The sequence below is a fragment of the Chenopodium quinoa genome, unplaced genomic scaffold (assembly GCF_001683475.1).
Source record: "Chenopodium quinoa cultivar QQ74 unplaced genomic scaffold, ASM168347v1, whole genome shotgun sequence".
Classification (NCBI taxonomy): domain Eukaryota; kingdom Viridiplantae; phylum Streptophyta; class Magnoliopsida; order Caryophyllales; family Amaranthaceae; genus Chenopodium; species Chenopodium quinoa.
Window position 1 is genome coordinate 384,382 of NW_018743812.1, and position 26,856 is coordinate 411,237.

The 26,856-nt window shown below is 42.0% G+C and overlaps 1 protein-coding gene and 1 pseudogene across 1 annotated transcript; both read left to right on the forward strand.

Moving 5' to 3' along the window:
* The first annotated feature begins 368 nt into the window (after positions 1–368).
* LOC110685393 (O-glucosyltransferase rumi-like) lies at positions 369–2,480 on the forward strand. Its single transcript, XM_021861924.1, has 5 exons — positions 369–1,132; positions 1,314–1,497; positions 1,610–1,674; positions 1,813–2,029; positions 2,124–2,480. The coding sequence occupies exons 1-5, from the start codon at positions 678–680 to the stop codon at positions 2,478–2,480; spliced, it is 1,278 nt and encodes a 425-aa protein (XP_021717616.1). The 5' UTR covers positions 369–677.
* Positions 2,481–4,741: 2,261 nt separating this feature from the next.
* The window catches only part of LOC110685394, a 33,814-nt pseudogene continuing 11,699 nt past the window's right edge, over positions 4,742–26,856 (forward strand).

The window sequence follows — 26,856 nt, forward strand, 5'->3', positions numbered from 1 at the left end:
GGTCAATGTATACAACTCAAGATGCATTCTCAATTGTTAGAAGCCATAACAAGGCCTTTCAAGCGAAGGGCTTCAACTGTAATCCTGTTTTATGCCATCCTCCTCGTTGGTGCCTTCGTTGGAACCCGGTACATGACCATTGTAAGTCTTTGATCCCTATTTTTCGATATCATATTCATTGTTGTGTTCTTCAACTTTGAAGAAATTTCATCAAGAGCATGACATATTATGTAATTTATGACTGATTTTAGGAAATTAGAATTAATCTTTGAAACTTCATAGCTTGATTGTAATTTGTGATTAAGTAATCGTGATGAAATGGTTAATCCCTTTTTGGCTTTTGTTCTAAGAGTAATTGTGTAAGGAAACGTATGTGCTTGTTATATATTTGTTGACGTTCTCACATTTCTATCTCAACATTAACATTACCCCAATACCTTTAAAGAGATTCCCGTCCTAAAAGGACTATAGGAACATTGGGTGTTCGATTATGCTATAATTATGAAACAATACTAAGATTGTTTTAAAACGAAACTAATTCTTCATTTCTAATTGCGCAGCCATCAATTTCAGCAACAAGATTAATCAGAAAAGCACTCCCAGGCTCCAAACAAATAACTGTAACACAATCTCACCCTTTTAAAAAAACAGAATTCCCTTTACAATGCACCCCTGAAATGATCAATGCCACCCAAACATGCCCTTCCAATTACTACCCAACCACATTCAACCCTACTAACCCATCAACCCGAACATGCCCCGAGTACTTCAAATGGATCCACGAAGACCTCCGGCCTTGGAGAGACACCGGCATCACTAGGGACATGGTTGAAGCAGCTAAAGAATTCGCGTTTTTTAGACTAGTTGTGGTTAATGGTAAGGTATATTGGGAAAAATACAGAGATGCTTATCAAACAAGGGATGTTTTTACCATTTGGGGAATACTGCAGCTTCTAAGACTTTATCCAGGGAAGCTACCGGACTTGGATATCATGTTCGAGGCAGGGGATGTTCCTGTGGTTCGCAAGAGTAACTACACCGGACATGAATCAAATGCTCCTCCTTTGTTTCACTATTGTGGAGATGATGATACTCTTGATATAGTGTTTCCTGACTGGTCTTTTTGGGGCTGGTAAGAAGCTAAGAACCTTATTTTAAGAAATATAAACACGTTCTATTTTCGTAAGCATATTAGAGCTGATCATGAACCAGGCCGCAGTTAGGCTGCTCTAATCAGACTAGGCCATACTTGATTACTCTAAGCTAGACTTATCATAAGAAGTATATAATCGCATATGTTTGTTCCTTAACAGGCCAGAAATTAATATAAAGGGTTGGGAAGGATTGAAGAAGGATTTAGCAGAAGGAAACAATAGAGTTCCATGGATGGATAGGTTACCTTTTGCCTTTTGGAAAGGGAATGCTGATATGGGTGACAGAATTAAGCTTCTTCAGTGCAATTCTACTGACCAGTGGAAAACTCAGATTGCTACTCAGGTAACACCAATCCTAAGTAAATCGTCGTAGCCTAATAGCCTACACACGACGTTTTTACAATAATTTACTTAAGCTTATGTGATCATATGGACTAATTATTTGGCACTTGCAGGATTGGGAGCAAGAAACTAAGCTTGGGTTCAAGTCATCAAATTTAGCTGACCAATGTGTTCATAGGTTGGTAATCATACTAGGCCGCTATTTTCTTTGTTTCTTGTAGTGATTATATACGGAGTAAAAGTCTGATTGGTTAATCTCCTAAACAGAACTGTGCACTATGCAAGTTCTTATTGTAATTTATTTTTTCTTGAAAAGGTACAAGATCTATATTGAAGGAATCGCGTGGTCTGTCAGTGAGAAATATATTCTAGCATGTAATTCTCTAGCACTCCTTGTAACACCTAAGTGGTACGAATTTTTTACAAGAAGCTTAATACCCATGAAGCATTTTTGGCCTATTAATCCTAATCCTGAGAACTTATGCAAGTCCCTGAAGTTTGCTGTTGATTGGGGTAACAAGCATACAGAAAAGGTAAAATGTTACAGATTTCTAAATTTTAGTAAAATGGTCTTGTGATCATACACCGATAATTCACTATATTCGTCTTTGTTTATGTAATCAACAGGCACAAAAGATTGGAAAAGCGGGCAGCAAATTCGTTCAAGAACAATTAACCATGAAAAATGTCTACGACTATATGTTTCATTTGCTGAATGAGTACGCGAAACTTTTAAGGTATAAACCAACTGTGCCACCGGGAGTTAATGAAACGTGCTCGGAGGAAATGGCTTGCCTTCAAGAAGGGCTACAGAAGCAGTTTAGACTAGACAATATGGTTAAGGGTCCTTCTAATACAAACCCATGTATATTAGAACCTCCTCAAGCACCTCAAGTTATTAAGGCTTTCTTGGAAAAACAAAATAGTGTAAGAAGGCGCGTGGATGGGTGGGTGGCACAGGGGAGTTCTAGCGAAGATTTATGAGGTTAAGGCGAAACAGATATTGAGAAAATGGACGCGCTGGAGGAGGAGGTGGTGGTGGTAGGAATTAATATGCACCAACAAACGTTACAACCTTGGCCAAAGTCTAGCAACAAAAGGAAACACGTACATGTACGCCTCCTAGAAGGATTTGTTAAGTTGACGACATATTCAGGCTCCAACTTTGCATGGCAGATTAACCTAATTAAGCTTAAAATGTTGTTATAAAATGGAAAAAGAAAAAAAAAAAAAGAAAGAAACAAAAAATGGAATATGGTTACATTTCAATTGAAAGGGGATCAAAGAGCTTCAGATCTTCAGACAATGAATATATACGGAGTAACAAGTTTTTTTTTTTGTTAGTGACAACTTGTTTGTACTCCTTGTGTACTTTTAAATAGATTGTGTCTCGTATTTTCTTTTTTTTTTTGAAACAAGAAGAACGGGAATTATAATTGCAAATCAAAATCCGTCAAAGTAGTTATACTTTGGGGAACGAGTTCAAACAAACTAGTTCATCATTACCCTTCGCATTCCATCGAGCGACTTACTGAGTCATGTAAACTACTTTTTGTTGTTTTGGTTGGAATATTTGTGCCATAATATTTCATCCATTTCTTATTAGTTAACATTGTGTCGAAATCGACGCAAATTAAATGACATAGTTTGATCATGATATGAGATTTAATCTGAACTCGTGATTTATTGTATAGGTACCATCAGTCTTAATCATTAGATCAAAATTTTATAAGTTAGTCTATACAATATTCTCTTGCTCCAGTAGGATGTATCATTGGGCGGAGTGCTTATCCCTAACAAATCTTATCTTCACGTTAAATAATAAGGAATTACCAAATTCCTAATAGAACTAGTTTGGTCTGTTTGTGCAACATTCAGACTTGAGAGAATAAAAGAATTGAAGTTAAGCTAAAAGCAAATCAGCAACCAGCTCGTTTGCTTAATAATAAATAATTAATTAATTTTATTTAGTCTCCTAATGACCTGCTTATGCATAAACGACCAAATTCCTTAGTTGGTTCAAGTCAAATCTTGTTAATGTTCTAAAAATAATCTAATCTTAATTAATCATATCTTTGGCTTATCACATCATTTAGCTCGAGGCTAAATCTGGGGTACTTTATAATTGATTGGCTTTAAAACATGTAAACGATTTCTTTTTAAAGTACAAGATACACTATAAGGTTAAGGATCCATATTTTCAAGGGTATCTTCAGCCAAATCAATGTACATTGTAAAGTTTAATTTATGTGATCTCCAAAGTTTATTTAGTTTGGTCTACACAGTGTATAATACGGAGTATGTGCTAGAAAACAAATGTCTGAGGTCAGGAAGCAAGACGTAATAAAGCCGTTACTTTTTGGAGGTCTCGGTGCAAAGGTTTACCCCCAACTCCCTAAGACGTGACACCTCTCGAGAAAGTCCTAATGTATAATTTTTACATTTTAAGAGAGAAATTTAATATAGATGTTAGCTAATTAGTTGATAAAAGTCTTTAAATGACATATAAGATTTAAACTAAATTTAACCTACTTTTCATTATATTCTGACTCTAAATACACCGTAAAACCATTCATATTAAGAAATATATTAGTGAATTCGAGCTTTGCTTGGTCGTTTAATTTCCATTAATACAAGAATACAAATTTTGAAATAGTCACTTCTAAAAAGCTTTTACCTCATTGAAATTCACTTGGGTTATCAAGAGTTTAAGACCCTAGACCCAAAAGCTCAATATACTACACGTTAGGTAATCTTGTTATTATTCAAAATAAATTAGAGTAACATTTAATAATAATAATAATATTAATAACTACACGTGATATCATATTCAACCCAATAAATTAAAATCATTTATGAACATGAATAATTATATGATAAAGTATGATAATTAGGTAATATTAATAAAGATAATAAATTGGAGCTTTTTCTTGCCATTAAAACAAAGAATAAAATAAATAAATAAGAAAAATCTTGAATATTCCACACGTTAATGTCAAACGTAAGACTAACTATTAACTAATAGTATCCCCATTCCCCGTACCTTATCAGTTATGACGACTAAACCTTTCTTTTTTCTTTCACTCCCAAGAAAATTCAACCTCACTAATTTAACAATAATATTATTATTATTATTATTATTATTATTATTATTATTATTATTATTATTATTATTGTTTTTATTATCAAATTATCTATGTCATTAATCAACCATATAGTCCATATTACATCATATAGTATAATTTGGTGTATATATATAAGTTTACACATTTCTTAGTGCATGAATTACCAACTGTTCAAACAAAGAAAAAATAAAAATAGAGAAGATGGAAGATTCTACTTCTTCCTCTTCAAACAATAACTCAAATAGTATGAAAAAATCATGGGATTCATTCAAATTGCAAGTTTGTTCTTTTTCTTCATCGTCGTCGTCGAAATCAAATAGATTTTCCGCAACAACAGCTTCTTTGCTTCTCTTCTTCCTTTTCATATGTACCCTTGTTTTGACTCGATGGTCTGATATTGTAAGTCCATGTTTTTTTACTCATTTTCTTCTTTCCTCTGTTCTTTTTTCCTTTGAGTTTTTAATCAATTCATTTAATTTTGGTAGTATATATGTTTATGATTATTGAATTTAATGTTTAATTTAAAAGTTATTACCATGATAAATGATGATTTATGAATTATATGATGCATGGTGTGACTTGATTATGTTCATAATTGTTGTATTAGTGATTATTCTTACCTTGTTTATAACTTGTATGTTTTTTATTTTCTTGAGTAATTTCATATGATCATGATTCTTGTACTTTGATACATAACTTGCTTTTTTTTTTTTTTTTTTTTTTTTTTTTTTTTCTTTCTTTTTTTTCCTCTCTTTTTTGGGTGGGGTGTAGACAACTTTGAAAATTTGGTTTTTCGTGGTACGGTGGGCTTTAATGGAGTAATAATATAGGTTTAACTTGTTTAATTGGTATTGACAAATAGGCAGTTTTTGAGCTTTTTTAAAAGTTAAAGCATATGGGCTAATTCTTATTGTCCTGTAAAGGCTGTAACTTACTCCGTACTAAATTAGACACGCAGCAGTTGTAACAGGACAATAAGTTACTCACAAGAGTTACAAGCTAATAAAGGTGTCAATTTGGGTAATTGAGACGGATTCGGTGAGATCGGATTAAATCGATTTATTTCAAAGTCTAACCATACTAATTCATAAGGTCCATACAAGCTAAGTCAGAAATCTAGATTGGATTTTTTTTTTTTTTTTTTTTCCCCAAGTCAGTCAAGTCAGTTTTTGGCACCCGCCACAATTCACAATGAGACAATTGTCACCCATTAATGACATAGATACATAGTTTCCTTGACATATTACTAGCAATCTCTAACATAGTCGGTGATATTGAAATGTTGCGGTGTTCATGATTTCATATGCAAAGTTGGTTTTAGTGAATTCAAATTTAGAGAAATATTTTATAGCTTGGTGATGTAAGTCCATATTTTGATAAAATTTGTAATTTTAAGGATCAAATATAAAAGAGAATTGGTAAAAATAGTTTTAATCACTATAAAATAAAAATAATTTTAAGTACATTTAAATGATTAAAGTTCGATAAATATTAAGTAAAGAGAATATTACTTAATAATCAAAATATGCGATTATAGATATTGGATAGCAAGTGCTACAAAGTCAACTTTTGAGCAATAGACAAATCGATCAAGTAATGTTTGATATAAACTCCTAAATTAGCTCTTTCAAATCAGATAGTAATGGTTTTAATTATTTTCTCGTATATAAGTGACTCCTTCGATGAATTCAATTGGTTGATTTGTAAGGAAATTTCCAATCAAAACCTTTGAAAATTATATTGTAAAGTAACCTACAACTTACTAGTACGTGGTGGATTGCCTGCCTTAGGACTGGGCTTGGTAATTGTGGGTGTGGGTCATGTCAAAATATGGTCACTTTTAATTGGGTTAAATATGGACCGTAACCTCGTAGATTAATATATAGAGGCCAGTGGGTCAATAACAGATAGGTCAATAAACAGGAAATTTTGTCACTTTTTTGTGCTTGAATCTACTTTCTTTTTTGTATCTAATTAAGCTAACATTTTGGCCTTAGCTTATTGTATTAACCTTGTCCAATAATGAATTTGTCCATTTTTAATAAAAACCTTTTTACCCCATCAGGTTACCTTATACAATAACCAGTTCTACGTAATCCTTGTGTCCCAAAAAAAAAAAAAAAAAGTTCGTACGACTTAGGATAGAAAATAGGGGTAGACTATGAAGTCGTTAGGATTATAGATTATGGAACCTTCAATATCATTTCTATACGTCTAATAATGAAATTTATATTTGCTAGCTAGACTTGAATGATGAAACATGTATGGTTGTCATATGTCATATAAAATCTCGATGCATTTCTATTGTTGATAGAATATCAATCAATGTACGGATACTTGTCAGTTTTTTAAGAATTGTGTTTATAACAAGTCTCTAAATTAATATTCCAAATATAACTTACCTTATGCATAACGCTAAACAAAATTTTTTATTTTATTTTATTGTGTAATTATGTTAATCAACCAAGAATACTAAGCCATATTTTTTTTGATGCATTTTTCTCAGTCAACTCTAGCAAGCAGCTCAGGGTCATTCACCTTCTCAATGTTCTCAAACCGTAACAAACATGAGTACCCAAAGAGAGATGAGTATCTTCTCAACTGCACCTCAAGCAACATGACTATAACATGCCCAGCAAACTACCCTCCTACATTCAATCACACCTTTACATCGAACGAAACATGCCCCGAGTACTTTCGATGGATACACGAAGACTTAAAGACATGGAAGAAGAAAGGGATTACAAGAGAAATGGTGGAGAGTCTAAAAGATGTTAATCATTTTCGACTTGTTATTGTGAATGGAACAGCCTATGTAAAGAGATATGCAAAGGCGTTCCAAACAAGGGATACGGTATACATTTTGGGCTATATTGCAACTCCTTAAGTTGTACCCTGGTAGATTACCTGACCTAGATTTGGTGTTTCAATGCCATGATCAAGCATCCATCAAGAAAGACAAATATAAAGGAAGAAAAGCCGCCTTTGCACCTCCACAATTTCATTATTGTGGGGATGATTCCACGTTTGATATCGTCTTTCCCGATTGGTCTTTTTGGGGATGGTAATTGTTCATCAATAATCTTTTTGAATATATTTAGTTTCGAGAGATGTTACATATGTTGCACGTTACATGCTATAACAACATTGGCATGCACATGATAAGAACAATTATGTACAAAATCATATGATATATGTCTAGCAATATATATCATGGACGGCTCTTTTATTGTGTGATCATATATATGTAAATTATGTCTTTATTTTGCATTGTTTCAGGCCGGATATTAATATAAAGCCATGGATTCCTTTGGAGAAAGATTTCAGAGAAGGTAACGCGATGAAAAACTGGACTTCTAGGGAGCCCTATGCTTTTTGGAAAGGTAACTTGCATACTGGTCCAAGACAGAAGCTAGGGAAATGCAATTCTGTAAAGGATTGGAACGCTGAAATTGTTAACCAGGTAATTACAATCTAAGATTTAATTTGTTGCATTGCATACCCTTAAAGCAATGCTAAACATTTTTGCTTATGGAAAATGTTTAGATCAAGATACAAAATTCAAGTGAATTGCATACAATCGATATTTTTTAATTAACTATTGGCTGGCTAATGGGAAGCATAAATTACTCATAATCACTATATTGTAAGCCAATCATGAAGGAGATTAGATTATTTATTACTTTAATTGCCTATAAGGCCTTTTTTTTTTTTTTTTTTTCTTTTGGTATAAACTATTTCAAAATAGTTATTGTACGTGTTTTTAGAAATTTGAAATACGCAACACGTGCATACAAATAATATAGTCATGCTACAGCTAATTAAAGCAGTGTACATTGGCAGAATTGGGGCAAGGAAGTTGCAGAGGGATTTAAGAACTCTGATTTGTCAAAGCAATGTACTCATAGGTAATAAGTAGGTCTTTCATTTTAATTTTTGCTAAGACTTTTATTTTTTTAAATTATGGAAATTATTTTGTGTGATTTATATGCAGATACAAGATGTATATGGAAGGAAATGCATGGTCAGTGAGTGAGAAATACATCTTAGCTTGTGATTCCATGACCCTTCTCGTAAACCCTGTATACTATGAATTTTTTACAAGAAGCTTAATTCCTATGAAGCATTATTGGCCTGTAAACCCTAATAATCTATGTCATTCCATCAAATTTGCTGTTAATTGGGGCAACAACAACACTCACAAGGTAAGTAACAAAATGCCAATTCATCTTTTAAAATACTCCTTTTAATATAATCTCCCAAATTACAATGTATCATAAATTCATAATATAAAGTCTACACCGTCCATAAATAATTGGCCTATTTATATTCTTAGAATTTCAACCAAAATTCTTCTTGTTACTTAAAAATTTTAAATGGTTACACTCAACCCCAGTGATTTGAGCACCCTCCATTATTATTATCTCACATTCTCAATACACGGTATACACCCTGCTAAATTCTTTATTATAAGTGTCCAAACCTAATAGAAAGATTATTTATGGTGGAGTGAATTACTTTATTAGTATTTTTTTTTTTTTTTTTTTTTTTTTTTTTTTTTTTTTTTACGGAGTTAGTAATCTTATTCTCATACAGTCTTACTTCGTTCATTATATTTATTCGGACCAAAAATTACAATTTTTATCTAAAAGTCACTATTACTACCATTTTAATTATATCTGAAGTTGAATTAATTGATGTATAAACAGGCTCAAGAGATTGGAAAAGAAGGAAGCAAATTCATATTCGATCAAATAAAGATGGAAAATGTGTATGATTACATGTTTCATTTGTTGGATGGATATGCAAAGCTACTAAGGTATAGGCCCACTGTACCCGAAGGGGCCATTGAGTTATGCTCCCAAAAATTTGCATGCAGCCCAATGGGCTTGGAGACAACGTATAAAAAACAGACCATGGTAAATGGGCCGTCAGAAAAAGGCCCATGTAAACTTCCCCCACCATATGATCAACAAACCTTGAAATCTACTTCAAATTTGTTGATGTCGGTGGTGGTTGTTGTTGGGTTTCGCAGCGTCCAACGCTACGCGGAAGATAAACCCGCCCAAGACCCGCCCCAATAATTAAAGCAATAAAGCATGCATAAACATAATTAAACAATAATTAAGAAAAGGGATAAAGAAGTAATACCCTTGAAGCGTGCTTCGCTCGTAAACCGAGCTCTTACTTCGAAGCTTAAAGCCTCACAAGCGTGACGGCCTCCAACGGCTCGTACCCACGACCCGACCCGAACGATCTTCGCCTCGAGAGTTAGTCGAGACTTGACCAAGTATAAAACTAGATTTTACGAACTTAAAGGTTTTCTCAATAATAAGAGATGCCTTTTTGAGTTCCACTCAAGTTGATTTCCAAATGCCCAATCATGGGGTATTTATAGGGAAATGCAACTTGCACTCCCATTCATGATCAATGTGGGATAATTGCATTTTCTACTAATTTATTTAAATCAAAATAAATTATAAAACAATGCAATCAACAATCAACAAGTGGCATGAGGAGAGGAGAGGTTAGGTGAGGACCATAACCATGGGGGGGGGACCATTGCCTTGCTCCCCAAGGCATGGCTCTAAGCCTTGGTCCCCACTCTCCTTAAACCGGCATCAAGCAAGGGGTGAGCTGGCTGCCAGCCTTGCTGTCCAGCTAGCACAGCCAGCCCAGCACAGCTAGCACGCACAGCCAGCCAGCGCATGCGTGCTGCTAGCGAGCCACGCATGCTGCTGTGCTAGGCGAGGCCCCTAGCTCGCTGCTGCTGGTGGGCGAGGCTCCTGTCAGACGCACACACGCACAGCAAGCACAGCGTGCTGCTGCTGCTTGGTGCTGTGCTATGCGAAGGCACACACACGCAAGTACGTAGTGCTAGCGATGGTGCTAACATGCGAAGGCACGCACACACGCAAGCGCCTAGTGCTAGCGATGGTGCTGCCATGCGAATGCACGCACACACGCAAGCACCTAGTGCTAGCGATGGTGCTACCATGCGAATGCACGCACACACGCAAGCACCTAGTGCTAGCGATGGTGCTGCCATGCGAAGGCACGCACACACGCAAGCACCTAGAGTTAGCGATGGTGCGGTGCTAGCTCGAGCTAGCCTAGCAACCACATGGCTAGGCCAATGTGATGCTACGGCTTTGCTCGAACTTGTTGCTTGTTGATTTTGCGATGCTCGGTCTCGACGCCCTAGGCTCGATATTTGACGTCTGTGTTCGTAATACTCTGGTGACTTATTAAATCCTTCGGATTGATTCGTCGGTTCGGATCGGTAGTTTGTTTGGGTTCGACCCGAAGGGTTCAGTTAAGACAAAGCTGTAATATTAATTGTTCACTAATATTACAGATCGGAAGCGGCCTCCACCCAGGCATTCCGATCACTTGATCTTACTGAAGAATTAGCTTCCTGATAATTCTGAACCCTCTATCAGAATAATACACTTGTTTGAAGGACACCATTCCTTTCAATCTCCCACTTGTCCTTCCGGACAAGTGTGCATTCAGTGTATAGCCTATTTCCTATGTCGCTTAATGTCTCTTCATGAACTATAAGGTAAGAATCTTCGTCATCCTTATTACGTCCAGAAGTGTTTCTCGATCTCCGAGTTCGACTGTCAATAAGCAGATGATTTCTAAAGTCCATCTGAGCACGGCCATGCATTTTCACAGTCTCGCTCTTCGAGCGGCCTTGTAAACAACAAAGACATATTCCCTATTGTTAATAGGGGGACATTCCCAGTCTTGTACTGTAAGTCTTTCTTACTAAGAGGACCTAATCTCCCGAGTGTTCCCGTTATAATCCCTAGTTACGGCGGACGTTTGATAACATCAAAGAGACTAGTACTCAAACAAGAGAACTTCACAATACTCATGGTTGAGGAAACAGGTTCCGATAGCTATAATGAGAAATGTACTTATGACGTTTTTAAATCTCTTAAAGTACTCTCATAGGTCAATCCGGTGCAGTTCCAAACTAGCACCTGTGCAAATGATTTATGACTACTATGTCCTTCCAGCACAAGAAACGGTGCTGTAAATCATACTACACACTAATCTCCAGTGGTCATTAATCGTTCATCAGTTAAATGACCTCGATTAGGGATAATTTTCGATTTTAATATTCAATATTCACTTAACAGGTGTTTCTTTATCCAAGACATGGTCTTGATACCCTGTTTTGAATATTCTCAGAAGTCAATGGATTCATTATTTAATTCTAAACCACAACTTAATAGCAATGGAGTGAATAGTAATTTTGCATGAAAAATTAATTACTCCATAAATGAATGGTTTCTACATAGTGTTTTACATTAAGACATCTAGTTTAATTAAAACACATGTATGGGGAATTCAAAGCCAGTCTCCAACGTGCTTGATTCCCATTGCCTCGACGTGCTTGTTGTGCTTCACTTGAGGCAGAGGTTTAGTCAAAGGATCGGCCACACTTTCTGATTTCACCTTTGGATTTCCATTCCCTTATCATGTGAAATCGCCTTTGGACATGTTTGACCTTCTGGTGCTCTCTTGGCTCTCTGACCTGAGCAATAGCTCCATTGTTATCACAATAGAGATCTATTGGACCCTTGATGGAGGGTACAACACCAAGTTCATTGAAGAACTTATGAATCCAAACTGCCTCCTTAGCTGCTTCCGAAGCTGCAAAGATTTCGGCTTCAGTTGTAGAATCTGTAGTGGTGCTTTGCTTGGCACCCTTCCAACTAAACGCTCCTCCATTTAGGCAAAATATGTACCCTGACTATGACTTGAAGTCATCTCTGTCAGTCTGGAAGCTAGCGTCGGTGTAACCTTCAACAACCAAATCTTTGTGGCCACCATAGACCAGGAATTTATCCTTATTCCTTTTCAGGGTACTTTAGGATATTCTTGGCTGTAGTCCAATGCGCCTCTCCTGGGTCTGATTGGTATCGGCTCGTAGCACTTAAGGCGTACGATACATCAGGCCTAGTACATATCATGGCATACATGATCGATCCAATTAGCGAAGCATATGGAAACTGATTCATTCTCTCCCGCTCAATAGGTGTCTGTGGACACTGTTTCTTGCTGAGAGTTACGCCATGGGACATGGGTAGGTGCCCTCTCTTGGCATTCTCCATGCTGAATCGTGCCAGTACTTTATCAATGTAAGTACTTTGGCTCAATCCAATCATCCTCTTAGATCTATCCCTATAGATCTTGATGCCCAATATGTACTATGCCTCTCCTAAGTCCTTCATTGAAAAGCACTTTCCCAGCCAGCCCTTCACGGACTCTAATAATTTTGTGCTATTTCCAATGAGCAATATGTCATCGACATACAGGACTAGGAATGCGATGTCACTCCTGATTAGGGGATTTTTATCCACCAATCAGCATCCGACACGTGGGCCAGCCAGGTTTCGCCACGTGTCCTTCACGTAGGCCAATTGGAGCCTGCCACGTGTCGTCAAGAGATTCGCTCTCCTTGGACCAATTGCAACGCAACACGTGTCCACCCATGCCAAATGGGAAAACCGGCCAACAAGGCCCAATCCTTGTGGGAGGCCCAGTCAGCCTTAGGTTTAACCTAAACCTAGTACTGGCACACATCCCAAGGCATATAAATATGCCCATTAATCCTCATTAAGGGGGATTACGCACATTAAACACTCTCACCTAGAGAGACCAAAACACATTTATTTCCGCATTAATTACTCTTTAATCAAGTACTAACTTGACCGTCGGAGGCGGATCTCCAATCATCCGGAGCATCCGTTTGTTTTGCAGGTACAGGCGTCCGGTTTCAGTCTCGGAATTGTAACTCTCCCGTAGGACACAAAAAACCCCGAAACATTTTGGCGCCGTCTGTGGGGAGAGTACTTCTGAGATGACATCCACGTCTGTACCGACTCCTGAAAAGAGGCGTCCCCTGGGCGACCCTCAAGTTCAGTCGGACCATGATACTGAAGAAGAATTGGAAGTTGAAGCCCATACAGCTTCAGACGGGACCCTAAGAGCCCGGCGCACCCGTCATACCGAAAGGAGAGAACGGGAAGATGTTCAAACTGGACTCAGTAATCCAGTCGGCGACCCGCCTGTCCAGCAGCAACCGGCTGATGGGTCTGCTCCCATTACTAGAAACGAACTCATGACTTTCATGAGGGGCTTCAAGGGAGAGATTCAAGAGTTGCTCAACAGGAAGCCGCCTGCTCAAACCAAGGAGCAGTCGGCTAAGAAACCTTCCTCTTCTGGGAGGAAGAAACCTGTTCAGGGGCGAGAGGCTACTCCTCATCCTAATTCTAGGAAGTGGGAGCCGCCTGCCCTTGATTTCACGAAATACCGCTTTCCTACCCCAGGAAAGAGAAAGCCCGTTCGTCACATTCAGGCGGACGGTTCGAGGAAAACATACACAGATGCTCGGCTATTGCTAGAGCAGAAAAAGAGTGACCGATTGTCAGAGTCGGCCTCTACTTCAGACTTCCAAGAAAGTCTACGCAATACCTCGATGAGGTATACTCAGTCGCATCATGAGAGCCAGTCAGGCGGTACCTCCCGACAGTCCGGCTTTCACAGTGACCAGGCGGTACCAAACTTACCGTTTGTTCCGCAACAACAATATTTCTTGCAGCAACCTCTGTTTGGAGGACATGCGGCAAAGAATGTCCAACCTATGGACTGGCAGCTACGGTTGCTTAGACTTGGAGAACAGCCGTCGGCTTTCTCCAAGGAAATTACAGAAGCCGCTCAGCCGGCCAAAGTGAAAAATGTGCTAGTAGGCGCCTATGATGGCACTACTAACCCAGAAGACCATTTGATGGCATTCACCAACCTGATGTATCTTCAAGGGTTGGATGATCCCACTTGGTGCAAATGTTTTCCAGCGACTCTCAAAGGAATCGCCCAACAATGGTTCGGCAACCTGCCGACTGGTTGCGTAAATAGCTTCAGGACGCTTGCTTACTTATTTACCTCCAACTTTGCTATGAACATACCTGCGAAGAAGACGACCCTAGATTTGGGGACGATTCAGCAGGGCGAGAAGGAGGGGCTTCGTTCTTACATCAGGCGGTTTAACCTAATGAGAATACAAATTCAAGGGTTACCAGATGAGGTAGCCTATACTGATTTTTTCAGAGGCCTCAAAGACGGGTCGACCTTCAAATTTGATTTGGTTCGAAAGAGGGTGGCGACTCTTCAAGAAGCCTTGATTGAAGCAGAAGCCTATATACAGGCGACTGATCTATGCAATACGGGAAAACAGTCGGACGGGAAAAGGTTCGACAAAAAAGAAGGACGACAGAAACAGTCGTCCAATAAAGATGAGAAAAAGAGAAAAGAGGTATGGGCGGCTGATTCCTCTAAACAGCCGGCCCAGAAGAAGAAGAAAGAATTCAAACCATACTCCCCAAAGTATGCGTTTATCAAGGATAGCCAAGCTATCCTAAAAGAGATTAAGGGGCGGATCTCAATTGAGAAGCCGGCCCCCATGAAGGGTTCTGCGAGCAATCGGAACCAAGAAAAATTCTGTGATTATCATGAAGATGTTGGTCATCAGACCAACGAGTGTATCAGTCTCATGCGGTATCTGGACCGCCTGGCTGAGCAAGGCGATCTTGACTTGTATGTCAAGAAATCTAAGGGGAACACTTCCTCGAAAAAGCAGTCGGCCAAAAAGAATCAACAGGCCGACAGCTCTGATACAGATGATGCAGTCGTCTACACCATTGCAGGCGGCTTCTCAGGAGGCGGCCCCACTATTAGGGGCAACAAAGACAATATCAGGCGGCTAGACGTCAATTCTGTTCACCAAGAGCGGCCCTCCAAATATTCATTTCCTGAGATTGTCATCACTGAAGAAGATCTAGGAGGGGTAAGGGGGCCGCATGACGACCCCATCGTTATTGAATGTAAAGTGGCCAACCAGAGAGTTGGCCGAATCCTCATAGATACCGGCAGCTCCTCAGATCTGATCAGTAGCAAATGTCTGTCAAAACTCAAATATCAGACTGATTGCATGCATCCGGTATCCCACCCTCTAGTAGGGTTTGGAGGAGGAGTCGTCCACCCTGTGGGACGAGTGGATTTACCCATCCGCCTGGGTGAGAAAGGAGAAGGACGACACATGGTAGTCCGGTTCTTAGTAGTAGAAGAACTCTCGGCCTACAACATGATTCTGGGACGACCAACTTTGAATAATTCCAAGGCTGTTATCATCCCATCTCTTATGTTGCTCAAGTTTGAGAGGGATGATGGAACAGTAGGATCCCTAAGGGGAGATCAGAAGATGGCCCGAGAGTGCTATCTCTCGGATATCAAACCCACTGTTATGGCCGCTGGGTCAAGTGGTGGAAAAACAGACCTTGACAATGTCAAGGAAAGAGCGCCTGTTCAAGAAACAGGCGGCAAGAAGAGAAAGGCGGCCCAGATGGGAGCCGCAAGGAAAGAGAAAAAATAGCAATCATTGGCAGAGGAGCGGTCGGATGAATTCCGCCCTCAGCCGGCTGGCGAGCATACGGATCTGATCTTAGACGACTCCCGTCCTGGCCGAACAGTCAAGGTTGGGACGAGTGCTCTGAGAGACCTGGGTGACGACTTTCACCAGCTCTTGAAAGAATACAAAGACATCTTTGCATTCGAAGTCCATGAGATGCCAGGCATCAGTCCTGACCTGGCGGTACATAAACTGGCTGTGGATCCGAAAAAGAAGCCGGTAAGGCAGAAGAAGCGGAACCATGGCGAAGAAAGAAGTCAGGCGGCAGCCGCCGAAGTTAAGAAATTGCTTGATGCAGGGTTCATCCGGCAATGTTACTTCCCAGACTGGGTTGCAAATGTAGTGCTTGTTAAAAAGCCGAATGGTACCTGGCGAATGTGTGTAGACTACACAGACTTGAACAAGGCGTGCCCCAAGGACAGTTACCCTCTGCCTAAAATTGATAATCTGGTTGACTCAACAGCCGGCCATGCTCTAATGAGCTTTATGGACGCCTACTCTGGCTTCCATCAAATTCCCTTATGGAAGAAAGATCAGGAGAAGACGGCCTTCGTCACTGATCAAGGGTTATACTGTTACACGGTCATGCCGTTTGGTCTGAAGAATGCCCCGGCCACCTTCCAGCGAATGATAAATACTGTATTCATTGATCAAATTGGGAGGAACGTCGAGGCATACATTGATGATATGATTGTTAAGTCTAAGCTTCAAATAGATCATCTGTCGGACCTCCGAGAAACTTTCGCCACACTCAGGCGGCACCATGTCATGCTCAATCCCAAGAAATGTGTTTTTGGAGTTGAGTCTGGGAAATTTCTCGGATTTCTTATCAATCAGAGAGGAATAGAGGCGAACCCTGAGAAGGTGCAGGCGGTCATCGACATGCAGTCGCCTCGCACCGTCCGAGAGGTTCAGAAACTAACTGGATGTCTGGCGGCTTTGGGAAGATTTCTAAGCCGATCAGGCGACAAATGCCTATACTTCTTTCAGGCCATAAAGAAAAAAGCAAGGTTTGAATGGGGTCCGGATGCAGAAGCGGCCTTCCAGAGATTGAAAGTCCACTTGCATTCCTTGCCGAGGCTGGTCAGCCCTTTGCCCAAAGAAGTACTCTACATGTACCTGGCCGTCTCTGACCATGCGTTAAGCGCTGTTCTCCTTGCTGAAAGAGACGGCTGTCAGCTCCCGGTCTACTTTGTCAGTCATGTACTGAAAAATGCCGAGTTGAGGTATCCCTTAGTGGAAAAATTTGGTCTGGCACTCTTCATGGCTGTTAAAAAATTGAAGCCCTACTTTTTGGCACATGCAGTCGTCGTGTATACAGATCAACCGATCAAGCGGCCACTGACCACCATGGAGTCGTCAGGCCGGATGATCAAATGGGCTATCGAGATACAGAGTCTCGAAGTTACATTTGAGCCTAGAAAAGCAGTGAAGGGGCAAGCTTTTGCTGACTTTATTGTTGAGATGACTCGTCCTCCTGACTCTCAAGTTCCAGACCAAGTCTGGAAAGTATATGTGGACGGAAGCTCTACTTCAAATGGTTGTGGAGCAAGCGTCATATGTCAGTCGCCAGAGGGCGACAGGTATGAGTATGCTCTACGCTTTAGTTTTCAGGCCTCAAACAATGAGGCAGAATATGAAGCCTTACTAGCCGGAATCCGCATGTGTAAGGCGGCAGGGGCAAGAAAGATAGACGCCTGTTCCGATTCACAATTGATAGTGAGTCAGTACAATGGCGAATACGAAGCAACCCATCCGGCCATGATCAAGTATTTGCAGGCGGTCCGACAAGCAGTCGGCTCCCTTGAAGATTTCCATCTGACTCAAGTGCCGAGATCAGAAAACAACCAGGCGGATGCACTTTCAAAATTAGCATCGTCCGCCTCCTGTGATACTCCTCGAACAGTTTTTTGGGAAGTAATGGAGAAGAGAAGCATCGAGGAAGACCCTATTGGAATCCTAGACAGAAGCTCAACCTGGATGGATCCAATCAGGGCATACCTGACAGACGGTACCTTGCCGGATGATCATCACCAGGCGGCTGCACTGAAAAAACGGGCAGCCAGTTTTGAAATGATAAGGGGAGAACTTCACAAAAGAGGGTACCTCCAACCCTTCTTGAAGTGTGTTACTCCAGAAAAGGGGCGAGAGATACTAGACGATCTCCACTCTGGATACTGCGCTTCACATGTAGGCGGCAGGTCGCTTGCTCAACGGACAAGGCGGCAGGGCTACTTTTGGCCTACTTTAGAAGCAGATGCAATGGAGATGGTGAAAAAATGTGACAAGTGCCAAAGGTTTGGTAAACTAATTCACCGACCGGCTACTGATCTCACTACCATTCATAGCCCGCTACCGTTTGCTAAGTGGGGAATGGATATTCTGGGTCCCTATGCGCCTGCTACAGGCGGTAGGAAGTACATACTAGTTGCAGTCGACTACTTCACTAAATGGGTGGAGGCGGAGGCTGTAAAGGGAATCAAGACGAAGGATGTAATCTCATTCATCTGGAAAAATGTCATCACTCGGTTCGGGGTTCCCATGTCTATGGTTTTTGATAATGGTCCCCAATTTGAGACGCCTGTTCTCAAAAGTTGGTTGGGTGACCAAGGTATTGCACACCACTTTGCATCAGTCGGCCGTCCACAAGCAAACGGCCAGGTAGAAGCTTTTAATAAAATCATCTCAGACGGTCTAAAGAAAAAGATTGAACGAGCAGGCGGCCTATGGGCAGACGAACTACCACATGTTCTCTGGGCCATTAAGACGACTGAAAAAGGGGCGACTGGAGAAACACCTTTCCTCCTAACTTATGGTGCGGAAGCTGTTCTTCCAATTGAACACTACGAGCCGACTCTTCGAGTAATGTTATATGACGAAGAGGCAAATTGGGAAGCCATGCGCCTGGCATTGGACTCGCTCCCAGAAAGGAGGGGCAATGCTGTCTTGCGCCATGAAATCTACCGCCTGAGAATGACCAGATCATACAACAAAAAAGTACACAGGCGTCCACTCAAAGTGGGGGACTTTGTACTCAGAAAAATGGAAGCAGTCGGTAGGGCTAATGAGTCTGGCAAGTTAACTCCCAACTGGGAAGGACCCTACCGAATCTATGAAGAGGTCAGGGACGGTACCTACCGTCTGGAAACACCAGACGGCCAACCTTTGCCTCGAACCTGGAATGTAGATAATCTTAAGAAATATTATTTTTGAATAATGTAAGTAGCTGAGAGCTAATTAATAAAAGTTTGTTGGTTCATTCAATTTTGCACTAAGAGGGGCACGCCTACTGACCAACAGTCGGCTACTCTCCCATAACACAGTTCACCGAGAACTATTAATGGCTCATAGCCGAAAGGATCAGACCAGGCGTCAGGCCAACTGATCCAAACATCAAATTAATTCGACCTGTCCCAACATTATAGCAGGCGTCCGGCGGCATCCATCCGGATGAAATTCGTCGCAAAGAGCAGCTCCCTTTTGGGTGGAACATTGTTCTATAAAATCCTTACACGGCACCTATACGACTGTCTAACCAAGACAACCACGTAGCCGTTTCCCGGACAAGGATACCTCTCACTTAAACTGACTAATCAGGTCAGACAAGTGTTCGCAGTAACCATCCGTGTCCACCAACCGACTGAACTACTTGGGATAAGAACAGCCGGTACCTTATGAGTTAATAGCCAACAAACATTGGCGAATAAAGGGGAACAACCGGTACCCACCGCTTGAAATCTCTACTACTCAGTCACTCGGCGACTAAGTAACAATCATGTTTGCTTAGTCACTCCTCAAAAACTTAGTACAGAACTAAAGAGGCGATAGCAGGGACCAGTCGGCCTAGACCGCCTAGAGTCTCTAGCCTAAAAACATGGCAGGCAGGAAACTACTTTCCTACTTGGTTAATTTTACAAAAGACAGGACCCCCTTCCTAAAGGGGTTCCACTTTAAAATGACCGCCTGCCTAGAGCATTAATCACCATTTACAAGACCCTGTCTATTTTCTATTTAAGAAAATCTTGAAATCGTGGAATCGGTAGTCATCATTATTAAAATGGCCGACTGCTCGCTGAACCTGGAAACAGACAACCAGTCGTCCAGGGGCATAGGCGGCGTGACAACCTTGTACCTGTTCGCAACTGTCGGCCATACAAAACAGTCGACATAGTATGTAATTGGATCAGAGTTTCGATATTTAGCAAAACAAAAGCGCAAGTTCGAAACAGTTTGGCAAAAAGGCGACCTAAAATAGCGGTCGCCTAAGTTATAATAACAGCCGGCCATAGTCGCCTAAGTTATATTAACAGCCGGCCATACAGACCGGCATAAATATTTAAAACCCCGGCCCCTTGGCCGGGTAAAAGAGAGAAAAAAAATATATATTCAAAGCCCCGGCCCCCTGGCCGGGTAAACAGAAGCAAACGGCACGCAGGCCGTAAAAGAAGATAAAAGCTTAAGAAGGGGGCAGATCTTCAATAATAGCAGCTGCCGCCTGGTCAGCATTCTTTTTGCTGGACTCGGCTTCAGCTGCATCCTTCTTCGATGCGTCCACCCCAAGCGGCACCAGCGCCACTACCGGCTCCTCCTCCTCCAACGCCTCGTCCTCAGCAGCCGCCAGGATCTCTTGATTGTATCTATCAGAACACTGGCGGTACGTTTTTTCCCATGAGGAAAAGTCGGCATTGGGGAAGAGGCGGCTCCAGGTCATGCGCTGGATCTGAGCAGAGTCCTCCATCATCTCTCGGACCAGCTCCTTCTTCTCTTGCTCGGCCTTGGCCGAGAGCTCTTGAGTGAGACCCTTCTCCTGATTCGCCAGGCGCTCCTTGACGGCTGCCAAAGATTTCTCCAAGGTGTCGTAGGAGCTTGCTTTTTGGCGAAGAGGTCTCAGCTCGGTCTTGAGATTGTTGATGGTCGCCTCCAGCTCAGTATTTTTCTTCTGGGCCGCCTCCAACTGAGCCCGGATAGCAGAAGTAGCCTGCGCCTGATAATAAAGAATATCAGTTGTCAAAATCTCATTTTGGGCAATTTGAAACATTGCCTTATCACAGTCAGAGGCGGCCATAGCTTTTGCAGCCTTTACCTCTTTGTTCTTCCTATCAATCGGCTTGCGAAGGCCGTTTACTCGGAGCAGGGCCTAAGTAAGAGGGAACAGGCGTCAGTTTTCAAACAAAAAAACAGGCGTCCTGGAATTTATATGACAAAAATATGCTAAGTATACCTCAGCAAGGACCCCTGAAATCCCGTCCAAATCAAGGGTGCCGACACCCCTGACCGCCTCCCTCTCAGTTGGAGGGACGGCCTTGATCATAGACTTGGCCACCTCGACCAAGTCTGGCTCCTGGGGGCCGGCTGTATCAAGCACAAACAAGCATGTTAGACCTGGCAAAAGGAAAGCAAGTCTAAATTCACAAGGAAAGCTTCATACTCCTAGGCGGCCTGCTTGGAGTCTGAGAAGGGGTGGCCGGCTGTTTCTCAGCCGCCGCATGCTTCCTGGCAGTACCAGGAGAGCTTGCAACAGTCGTCCTCCGGGTCTTGGAGTCCGGCTGTTGAGAAGAAGAGGTTCTTGGAGTGCCCGCCTAAAAAAAAAAAAAAAAAAAAAAAAAAAAAAAAAAAAAGACGCATGGTTAGTATCTACATACTCTAGCTTCAAAAAAAAAAAAAAAAAAGGAGCGAGAGACTGGAAACTTACCAAGGGCGCCTCCTTGTTGGGGGAGTCGGTAGAGCCCTGTTGCATGATGGAAGCACGCAACATAGCAGCCGCTGTCTTAGAAGCGGTGATCTTGCTCATGGCGTCCGCTGCGAAGACAAAATACCAAGTTAATGAGAGATAAAACAAGTCACGAATGGCAGAAAAGAGTATTCGACAGGCCGGCTACCTCTTGAACACCGGCTGCTAAGGCCACAGGCGGCCAAAAAGTACTCGTCATAGAGCCACTTGAAGCTCGGGACGCAGTGCAGGGGTACTTGCTCTCGTACCCCTGTAGTAGAGTCGACCCTCGACTCTACTTTGAAGAGTCCTTTGTCCAGGATCTCTTTCTTAGCTTTTGGAGGAACAGGCGGCATGCTGCGGCCGCCTGCAAGAAGAGGCGGATCCCTGTTCCATCTGTTGAAGCGCTTGTTCAGCTCTGTGTCTGAACTCTCAATAATGAGGAAGGTGCTCCGCCAATCCTTCCATTTACTTTCTTTACCTCTTGTCATGAGGTAGCCACGGTGGCTCGTCAATTGATACTAGCCGGTACCGCCTGCCTTAGGGGTCCGGCTGAGGTAGTTCATGTGGGCGAAAGCCTCGAAGTTTGGCTCCACCCCGTGCAGTTCGCACCCGGCCACATAGCCGAGTACGTTGAACCAAGAGTTTGGGGCTAACTGCCATAACCCCAACTCATACCCATCCAAGATCCGCTGAACAGCCGGATGTAGTGGGAAGCGCAGCCCAGCCCTGATGGCCGCCTCGTAGCAGCCAAAGCAGGCGCTATCATAACTAGTACCAGCCGGCCAGACGACTGTGTCTTCTGGATCCGGCACAAAAACTAAAAAGCCGGGGCCCATTGTGTGGTTCGCAATAAAGCTCCCCACTTTTTCTTGCATGGCCTTGATCCGGCCCTTTGGGACTGTGCAGTAGTAGGGGGTGTTTTGCTCTCTGTAAGAGGCGGACGGCTCCGCCCAATTGTCCCCCTTCTCAACTGCGTGAGAAAGTCTTGCCTCTTGTAGGCGGCTGTTTTTCTCTTCTGTGTCTAGAGATGCAGGACCAGAAGAACTGGACTCGGACTCGTCAGAGGACGAGTCCGAAGAGGACGACTCCTCCCCTCTCCCAGAGGGGCCCGCCTCCTCTCCTTCAATAGGAGTAGGAGAGAAGTTAGACATATTAACGGTATAGTGGGTAGGGAACACCTTGATCCCTCCCTCAGAGCTGTCGGCGGTCAAGCCGACTTGGTTAACTTCGACATCTGGCGCCTGGTCAGATGTTTCACTAATCGGCACCCGGTGGGAGGAGCCGTCTGAGTTCGAGATCATAGCAGTCCTTTTTGTTCTGGCCATTGTGTTCTGCATAGACACAGAGACAGTCGGACTTTGTATAAAGGGCAAAGATTGGTTCGGAAAAGGGCAGGCGGCACTCCTAGTCCTAGATTCAGCCGTCCCCGGTGACCGGCTGATCACTAATCTAGGCCGTGTCGTGTGCTTCCGTGGTGCCATTTCAAAAAAGTAAAATAAAAAGAAAAATTAAGAGTAAGAGAACCGACGGTTACCTGAACGAGTGAAGTTGACTTTCTGAAAGTTCTGAGCAGCCGGCTTGTCAGAGCAGGCGGTAGGCAGAAAGAGTCCGGAATGTCAGAGCAAGTTCAGGGGTCCGAATGTTCTCTTCAAAAAGTTCTCAAGTGTGAAAATGACTGAAGTCAACACACCCTTATATAGGCAAAATGAGAAGGCGAAGGGTCATTCCCAAATTCAAAATTTGGGCGGGAAAATCTCCCGGCCTTTCACCAAGCGACACCTGTAGCAGGCCGTCGCCTGTTACGGTGCGACACCTGTCACAGGTAGCATGTGACCAGTCACGTGCCACCTGTGAGGGGCAAATGATTAGGGGATTTTTATCCACCAATCAGCATCCGACACGTGGGCCAGCCAGGTTTCGCCACGTGTCCTTCACGTAGGCCAATTGGAGCCTGCCACGTGTCGTCAAGAGATTCGCTCTCCTTGGACCAATTGCAACGCAACACGTGTCCACCCATGCCAAATGGGAAAACCGGCCAACAAGGCCCAATCCTTGTGGGAGGCCCAGTCAGCCTTAGGTTTAACCTAAACCTAGTACTGGCACACATCCCAAGGCATATAAATATGCCCATTAATCCTCATTAAGGGGGATTACGCACATTAAACACTCTCACCTAGAGAGACCAAAACACATTTATTTCCGCATTAATTACTCTTTAATCAAGTACTAACTTGACCGTCGGAGGCGGATCTCCAATCATCCGGAGCATCCGTTTGTTTTGCAGGTACAGGCGTCCGGTTTCAGTCTCGGAATTGTAACTCTCCCGTAGGACACAAAAAACCCCGAAACAACTCCCACTGACCTTCTTGTAAACACAAGACTCATCTGGATTCTTGATAAAACCAAACTTACTAATGGCTTCATCAAATCGCAGATTCCAACTTCTGCTTGCCTGCTTCAGTCCATAAATGGACTTCTTAAGCTTGCATACCTTTCCAGCGTTGCTTGGATCAACAAAACCTTCCGGTTGTGTCATATACACAGTTTCTTCCTAAATCCCATTAAGGAAGGCGGTTTTGACGTCCATTTGCCATATTTCATAATCGTAATATGCAACAATTGCTAGGATGATCCGGACGGACTTAAGCATTGCGACTGGCGAAAAGGTTTCATCATAATCAATCCCGTGGATTTGCCTGTAACCTTTTGCCACCGGTCTAGCTTTGTATATTGATACATTTCCATCTTTGTCTGTTTTCAATTTGAAAATCCTTTTGCAACCGATGGGTGTGTAACCTTCGGGCAAATTTACCAAGTCCCAGACTTGATTTTCAGACATGGAGTCCATCTCGGATTTCATGGCCTCTTTCCATTTAGTAGAGTCGGGGCTTGTCATAGCTTGTTTGTATGTCGCTGGATCATCTCCATCCATGACTAGGATGTCTAGATCTTCGGTTAAGACAATACCAAGGTATCTGTCTGGTTGAGATCTTGGTCGTTGCGGCCTACGAAGGGTAATAGGTTGAGCATTTACATTGTCTGTTTGATTCTGACCAATCTTATAAACTGCTTCTAAAGCATTTTGATTGTCAGTTTTATCAGGTTGACATTGTTGCTCGTCCTCTCGAACTTCGTCGAGTTCTATTTTCCTCCCACTTGTCATTTTGGAAAGGTGTTCCTTCTCCAAAAAGACACCATCACGAGCAACAAACACTTTGTTCTCGGATTTATTGTAGAAGTAATACCCCTTGGTTTCTTTTGGGTAGCCTACAAAGAAACACTTGTCTGATTTCGGGTGAAGCTTGTCAGAAATTAATCCCTTGACATATGCTTCGCAACCCCAAATCTAAAGAAAAGACAACCTTGGAGGTTTCTTAGTCTATAATTCATATGGAGTCTTTTCTACAACTTTTGACGGAGCACGGTTCAGTGTTAGTGCCGCAGTTAGTAACGCATGTCCCCAGAAAAAGATAGGAAGTTTACTAAGACCCATCATTGATCGAATTATGTCTAACAAGGTTCGATTTCTCCTTTCGGATACTCCGTTCCATTGAGGATTTCCAGGAGGTGTCAGCTCTAAAAGAATACCATTTTCTTTCATGGCTCAAATATTCGCCACCTCGATCCGATCGAAGTGCTTTTATCTTCTTGCCAAGTTGATTCTCAACTTCACTCTGAAATTCTTTGAATTTCTCAAAGGATTCAGATTTATTCGACATAAGGTAGACAAGCCATATCTACTATAGTCGTCGGTGAAGGTAATGAAATATCGATAACCTTGCCTTGCGGGTGTACTCATTGGTCCACATACGTCCGTATGTATTAGACCCAATAAGTCACTTTCCCTTTCTCCCAACTTGGAGAATGGCTGCTTTTATTATCTTGCCTAATAGACATCCTTCGCAATTTTCAAACAACTCCAAGTCGAATGAGTCAAGAACACTTTCTTGTAGAAGTTTCTTGATGCGTTTGACGTTAATATGGCCAAGACGACAATGCCACAAGTAGGTTTGATTCGACTCGATAGTCTTAGCCCTTTTGGCGGTATCATTAATGTTATAAACTTGTTTGTCAAGAGAAAGCACATAAAGACTATTTTCTGAATATGCCTTACCATATAAAACATTATCGAAATAAAATGAACAACTATTTTTCTTAATTCGAAATTCAAAACACTTGGCGTCCAACGCCGAAATTGAAATAATGTTTTTGGTAACTCTAGGAACATGATAGCAATTGTCAAGTTCTAAAATAAGCCCAGAGGGCAAAGACAAACTGAGAGTTCCAACGGAGACGGCAGACATCTTTGCTCCATTGCCGACCCGAAGCTCGACCTCTCCCTTCTCTAGCCTCCTATTTATCCTTAGTCCCTGAGCATTGGAACAAAGGTGTGAGCCACATCCGGTATCTAATACCCATGATGTTTTGCTAGCAAAGTTTAAGTCTATAACAAAAATACCTGATGAAGAAGCAACGGTGCCGTTCTTCTTATCTTCCTTGAATTTGAGGCAATCCCGTTTCCAATGTCCCTTCTTCTTGCAGTAGAAACATTCGGAGTCGGATTTGGAAGAGGCTACCTTTTTGTCCTTGCTGCTCTTGGCAGTGTTTGACTTAGGCGGAAAATTCTTCTTTTTCCCTTTAAAGCTCTTCTTCTTGCTTGAGCGCTTAAATGGCTTGCCCTTTTTCACTATGAGCATATCATGCTTTCCCTTCATCCTTGAGGGTTTGCTCGGCTTGCTTCAACATACCATGAAGCTCGGTGAGAGTTTTCTCCATGCTGTGCATATTATAGTTCATTTTGAACTGATCATAGCCTTTGTGCAGCGAATGGAGAATGATGTCAATTGCGGGCTTACCGACTCTCCTTTCTTGAGCTTGCTCTCAAGGATTTGCCTGTGGTTTTCGAACCTTTCAGTTCAGGCTTGCTCTTGAAACATATTCTAAAGCTCAAAAATGATCTCAAAAGTCGTCTCCTTTTCAAAGAAAGTCTTTTGAAGGTCCGGAGACATAGTGGCCAACATGATGCATTTGACATTCCGA